General features: G+C 39.4%; 1 protein-coding gene across 1 annotated transcript; it reads right to left on the minus strand.

Annotated features, from left to right (window-relative positions):
- Positions 1–344: 344 nt before the first annotated feature.
- LOC119779495 (nuclear factor 7, brain-like) lies at positions 345–3,254 on the minus strand. The gene is made up of 2 exons (XM_038279149.1): positions 2,255–3,254; positions 345–900 (listed from the first exon to the last, which is right to left on the minus strand). Exons 1-2 carry the CDS (start codon positions 3,109–3,111, stop codon positions 345–347), a joined length of 1,413 nt encoding a protein of 470 aa, XP_038135077.1. The 5' UTR covers positions 3,112–3,254.
- Positions 3,255–6,668: the final 3,414 nt, after the last annotated feature.

Consider the following 6,668-nt stretch of genomic DNA (forward strand, 5'->3'; position numbering starts at 1 on the left):
TTTTATATTTGCTAAGAAGTTATTCAGAAGAAAAGTATATTGTGACAAACTTTAAAGATTAACTGAAATAATCAACAGATTAAAATCTAAAATCTTGAAAATGGGCTAAGTAATAAAGGAGTCAAGAAAATAAAAAGAAAACTAAATGATCTCATTGCTCAGAAGTTGCTTACAAAACAAATAATGACTTTATATTTTGATTTATAATCAAATCCATTTAAATTCTAACTTACATCTTAATAAAATTTCTGATGTGAAACAAAAAAGAAAAATCAGCAAAAGTATTTTTACAATTAACTTTCGTCGCTTTAAAGTTAACTTGTTCAAAAAAAAATGAAGAAACCTCAGATTAACTGATTTTTAATGTCAGATGTTTTAGCATCAGGAGCTTTTCCAACATAGAAATAAGGAAAAAGTTTCTCAGTGAAAGTGTCTCTGTGAGTGTAGATGTGAGACATGTCTTCAGGGTCGTAGAAGGACACCTCCCCCCTGTTATAGTCCAGCTGGACTCTGATCCTCTGGAGATTCTTCTTCACTTTGAAAGTCTGATCATCACCATTTGTGTATTTTCCAGCATCATGCTTTAAACACCAGATTCCATATTTTGGTGAAGACTTTCGCTCTCCCTTCCTGTCAAAAGACTCTTTAACCAAACCAACCTCCCAGTCAGGATGATCTCCAACCTCCACCTCCCAGCTGTGTTTCCCTGAGCTGAAGCCTTCAGAACCAATAACCTCAGCGTACATAGTGTTTCTCTCTGGATTACCAGGAAGCTGCTGCCATGTGTCTCCTCTTCTCACACTGGTCAGATCATAAGACAGATCCATCCGTCCATCAGCAGTGTTTGGGTCCAGAATGACAGGACTGAAGTGGACCTTGTCCTTCATCTTCTCCCAGACTCTGAAGGCAGTGGCGGCTGGTGAAAAATATTTTTGGTGGGGCTGATATAGCCTAGTGTATGTCTCCAACTAATCCGGAATAAGAATTCAAATAAACAATTGGACAATACATACAATTTAACAGTAATGATTTAATTTACTATATAATAACAGTAACAGTGATGATTTGGGTCACTGTGACGGGGTTCTTTGGCCTCCAAGAATCCAGTCTCAGTCGGGTTACCGGTGTTGGTGATTTATTGAGCTCAAAAACTCAAAACAGGGTGCAAAAGAAACTAAACATGTACAAGATACTCTGGGCCTCAGCCTCCCTCCAGTTACCAGCAATGTAACAAAGAAACAGAAAACAAAAATTGCCGCTTTTCTTCCCACAGCCCTCATTAAATAGTTTAAGCCCCTCACATCAGGCTCTCTTATTTCTGATTTCTTCTCATTAATCAGTTTTGTCCATATATTACCTCCACAAACAATTGATGTACAAAAACTAATAATTTTTACAACTTAATTCTTTTACACAGATTCATTGACTTATTCAATTACACCAAACTGGGTTTGAACCCAGCAAAGACGCAGCCAGACTGAAGATGACAAGTCCCCGCATAAACACGTACACCCCCCCCCCCCCCACACACACACACACACGGCTAACCCCACTGAAATATTAAGTGTGCACCCTCAATATGCCAGCAGGTAACCAGGAACAGCTTGTGTGTTTTAAGTTCATGGAGCTACTGGTCTCAGCGCGAGTGTATTGGTCCTCACAAACACAGTATAACAGGAATGTGTGTGTGGCGCGCAAAGTTAGAGAGGTTGTTTTAAGCGACGAGGTGGATTCGTCACAGTCACAATAACTATGACATGAAATGTTCATATCCTACAACAGGGATGTTCTTCTGGCAAACGGGTAGATAAATAAGGATCTCACCGAATTTGGTGGAAGCTGCATCTCGCTCGTTACATTCGCCATCTTCCCTCTAACTGTCTGCACCTGCGCTTGGGTTCAGAAGCCTGTTAAAGCGCAGTATTTTCAGCGCCCCAATACCATAAAGTTCCGAGACGCTGATTGGCCATTAAATTCACCTAGCAATAGTACATGATTGACAGATTCTCTGCAAATGTGGGTCAGTCTGATCAGCGCCCCCAGAACAGAGACGGTAGGAGTCTGTCTGTGGAAATCCACAAATTAATGACAGTAGATAGGGAAATGTAGTTTATATAATTTGTTTTGCTTATATGTACACAGTCTAGAGAGTAAAACTGACATTTATGAGTTAATTTCTAAAAATATATTTTAAATTTCTCTCTTCTTATCAGGGAGGGCGGTGCCCCAGCGCCCCCTATGGGCCGGCCGCCACTGTCTGAAGGACAGGTTGCCCAGGTGTTTGGCCACATCTATCAGAGCTCCTGAGACCAGCTGTGGATCTGACAGTGAGCTCTGGGCTCTGGCTCTGCTCTGAGTGGCTTTATAACTGCTGAGGAACGACACCTGGTCTTTCTGCAGGTCTTCTTCAACAGCAGAGATACTGTCTGACAGAGAGGAGATCTGCTCCTGAATCCTCTTCATCTCTCTGCTGATAGTCTTCCCCTTCTGCTCCTCTTCCTCCCTCAGAGCTGCCAGTCTGGACTCCTCTTCCTCTCTCAGGAACTGGTGGAGCTTGTTGAACTCTGCTCTGATCTGTCTCTCTGTGGACAACAGCTGCTTCTTAGAGTGTTCAATCACATCATTGTATGTTTTCTCCACCTGTTTGTGTTTGTTCCTCTTGTGCTGTAGAAACTTTAAGTCAGATTTCAGCTGCTCCTTCAGCTCACTGACTGCTTGTTCTATAGGAACCACTTTGTGACTCTGGTGGAGAGAAAACTCACAGACAGGACACACAGCTCTCTGCTCGTCTTTACAGAACAGTTTAGGGTCTTCTTGGTGTTTACTGCAGACCACCATCAACTGCTTTTCTCCTCTTTCTGTCTCAGATAATCCAGATTTCTGTCTTTCAGTAAAAGAATCAGCCAGTTCCTTTAGAGTGAAGTTCACTAGTGGATGATCCTTAGAAGATTTTCTTTTGCAGATGGGACAGTTCTTGTTTCCAGTTTCTTCCCAGAATTTCTTCAGGCAGCTTGAACAGAAGCTGTGGTTGCAGCTCAGAGACACAGGATCTCTGAAAGTCTCTGAACACACATGGCAGCTCAGGAAACTTTCCAAAAGTCTCTCTGCCATTTTCTAATGAATTATTTTAACAGCAGGACTCACCAAAGTTTCAGCTTCTTCTTAAAGTCCTCCAAATATTTCTCTCGTTTTCCAGCAGAGATCTAACACCCAGTAATGGCGTCTCAGCTCAGTTCAATAACGTCTGAAATAACTTTCTGTACTTTAACCTGTTAGTCATAAAATAATCTACTGCATCAGGGTAAATTACGTATCTTTTATAGCTTGTTTTTTTTTCTTCAAACAGTCTGCAGTGTCTGTTTGCCTCCAGCAGGTGGTGCTGTTGGAACATCTTTCACAACTAAATGTCGTATTTTGTCCCTGTTAAAAACTGACTAATATATTTTAACCTAATTTTAAACATTCCTCATTACATTAAGCAAATACATTAATGAAAATAAACATCTTTAAAGGCAGGATTTGACATTAGTTATTTTGTCTGTAGATTATTTTTATGTCAGTCTTTTGAAAATTTTAGATTTTTATTTGCCTATTCTATCAGAGTAGTATCAGGTTAACGTCAAAATATTTATTTTAGAGTTTGTTAACAAAGATTACGGATCAATAAATTATTAGTAATCTGTTGTTTTTGTTTCCCCACATTGATAACAAACGTTGATGAATTACATAAAATAGTTGTTAAAAAATATTCATAAAAATACATCTTTCTATTTTAGGTTTGAAGTTATTAGAGCTTAAATGATTAAAATATTTTTCCTTTATCAGGTGATATCAGAGATAACCCCTGTCCTTACTTGATCCTCGAAATGAATGCAAATCCATAGAATAATATCTTTATGTTGAAAAAAAAAAACAAAGAAAAACAAGCAGGTTAAAGTTACTTATTTCAAAGGTTTTCTTTTTTTACAGAAATAAAGCCAGAATTATGGAGGACCAACTCTGCCATATTAAAAAATATGTAAATAAATAAATAAATGTTCAATAAATAAATAAATAAGCATATAATTAGGCCCCGTCCACACGAAGACGAACCCTGGCCTAAACGCACAAATTTTTCACCAAACCAGCCTCTCATCCATACGAAGCCGGCATTTCGGGGGTCTGTAAACGATCTTTTTTTTATTCAGCCTTCAGAGTGGGAAGATTCTGAAACGCCGTTTCCATCTTTATGCTCTAACCGCATATTTTTTTTTACACGCATGCGTCATAGCGTCACCTCTAAACACGCATGCGCGACACATCACAACAACAATGGCGCCGTTGATGCTAATGCTACTCACCCTGCTGTCAGGCTTACAGTACAACAGAATCTTCTTCTTCTGGAATATCTCCAGGAAGAACAGAGCAATATCGACCACATAGTTCAGCACCTGAATTTGACTGAACCACGAAAATAGACGCGCAGGGCAACCATGTATAAATATTAGTGCGCATGCCCAACATTTCGTCGCTTATTTTTGCTTTGGCACCACAGCGCCACTTACAGGCCTGGCATACATTTTGCAGCGTTTTCATGCATTCGTGTGGACGCTCACATTTATTTTACGTCTCCGTCTTTACGGCAAACGTTTTGGAAAATATCAGCGTTTCGTGTTCGTTTTGACTTCGTGTGGACGGGGCCTTAATTGCCCCCAAAAATATAATAAACAAATAAATGTGGAAAGAAAATAAATATACATTGAGGCATACATTTATATATCTCTTTTAATTAGCTTCTTTATCTATTTGCCTTTTTAACAATTACCTTATTTATTTATTATCACAGCCCCTCCTCATTTGCATAATGAGGCAGAAATAGCATTGAAGGCAAGGCAAGGCAAGGCAAATTTATTTGTATAGCACAATTCAGTACAAAGACAATGCAAAGTGCTTTACATGATTAAAATACAGGAAGATAAAACAGAATCAAAGCAAGTAGGAAAAAATAAATAAATAAATAAAATAAAATACAAAATGCAGAAACAAAAAAAGAATATTAAAAACAGTTGGATTAAAGAAAATATGTTTTAGTTGAACTGTTTAACTAGAACAGTCGAAGGCAATCCTACACAAATGTGTTTTTAGTCTTGATTTAAAGGAACTCACGCTTTCTTACAGTTTTCTGGAAGTTTGTTCCAGATAAGTGGAGCATAGGAACTAAATGCTGCTTCTCCATGTATAGTTCTGGTTCTAGGTATGCAGAGCAGGCTGGAGCCAGAAGACCTGAGTGGTCTGGAGGGTTGATACACTGATAGCAAGTCTGTGATGTATTTAGGTGCTAAGCCATTCAGAAATTTATAGGCTAACAGAAGTATTTTAAAGTCTATTCTCTGAGATACAGGGAGCCAGTGTAAGGACTTTAGAACTGGGGTGATGCGCTCTACTTTCTTAGTCTTAGTGAGGACACGGGCAGCAGCGTTCTGGATCAGCTGCAGCTGTCTGATCCACTTTTTAGGCACACCTGTGAAAACACCGTTGCAGTAATCAATTCGACTAAAAATAAACGCATGGATTAGTTTTTCCAGATCATGCTGAGACATTAGTCCTTTAATCCTGGAAAGGTTCTTCAGGTGATAGAAAGCCGACCTCGTAATTGTCTTTAAATGCTTTTGGAGGTTCAAGTCTGAATCCAGCACTACACCTAGATTTCGGGCCTGATCAATGGTTACTAGCTGAAGCGACTGAAGCTGTGTGCTAACTTTAGATCTCTCCTCTATTGGTCCAAAGATTATTACTTCAGTTTTGTTTTTATTCAGTTGAAGAAAATTATGGCGCATCCAGGCATTGATTTCTTCTGAGCATTTCCTCAGTGCTTGAATTGGGTTCATAGTCACCTGGTGACATGGTGATGTAAAGCTGTGTGTCGTCTGCATAGTTATGGTAGCTGATGTTGTTGTTTTTTATTAACTGAGCGAGAGGGAGCATGTAGATATTGAATAGGAGGGGACCCAGGATGGACCCTTGGGGAACCCCACATATGCTTTTTCTCATCTCTGATGTAAAGTTGCCTACTGATACAAAAAAGTCCCTATCCTTTAAGTATGATTTAAACCAGTTGAGAGCTGTACCAGAGAGGCCGACCCAGTTTTCCAGGCGTTCTAACAGGATGGAGTGATCTACAGTATCAAATGCTGCACTGAGATCCAATAGTACCAGCACTGTGGTTCTTCCGCAGTCTGTATTTATACGGATGTCATTAAACACCTTGATAAGGGCGGTCTCTGTACTGTGGTGAGCACGGAAACCTGACTGGAACATGTCAAAGCGGCTGGTCATATCTAAGAAAGTGTTTAATTGTAGAAACACTTCTTTTTCAATAATCTTACTGATAAACGGGAGGTTTGATATAGGCCTGTAGTTCTGCAGTAGTAGTTTGTCTAAACTGTTCTTTTTCAGCAGTGGTTTGATATTTGCTGTTTTTAGGGACTGCAGGAAAACACCTGACAGAAGGGACGTGTTTATTATCTGAGTCAAATCAGACGCTATGACAGGCAAAACTTTCTTAAAGAAAGCTGTGGGTAGAACATCAAGGCAGCAGGAGGAGAAACTTAGCTGCTGAATGATTTCCTCTAAGCTTTTATAGTTTATTTGGCTGAATTGGGACATTTGGTCAAGATCAATTCCAGTAC

Source organism: Cyprinodon tularosa, unplaced genomic scaffold (assembly GCF_016077235.1).
Source record: "Cyprinodon tularosa strain WSP-4 unplaced genomic scaffold, ASM1607723v1 ctg1483, whole genome shotgun sequence".
In the NCBI taxonomy this organism is placed as follows: Eukaryota; Metazoa; Chordata; class Actinopteri; order Cyprinodontiformes; family Cyprinodontidae; genus Cyprinodon; species Cyprinodon tularosa.

What these genes read in the sequence shown, in the direction of transcription:
- LOC119779495 (XM_038279149.1), bottom strand. Translation starts at nt 3,111, where the DNA reads ATGGCAGAGAGACTTTTGGAAAGTTTCCTGAGCTGCCATGTGTGTTCA. An exon ending in GGCAACCTGTCCTTCAGACA is followed by an intron (nt 901 to 2,254) that starts GTGGCGGCCGGC and finishes CACTGCCTTCAG; the next exon opens with AGTCTGGGAGAAGATGAAGG.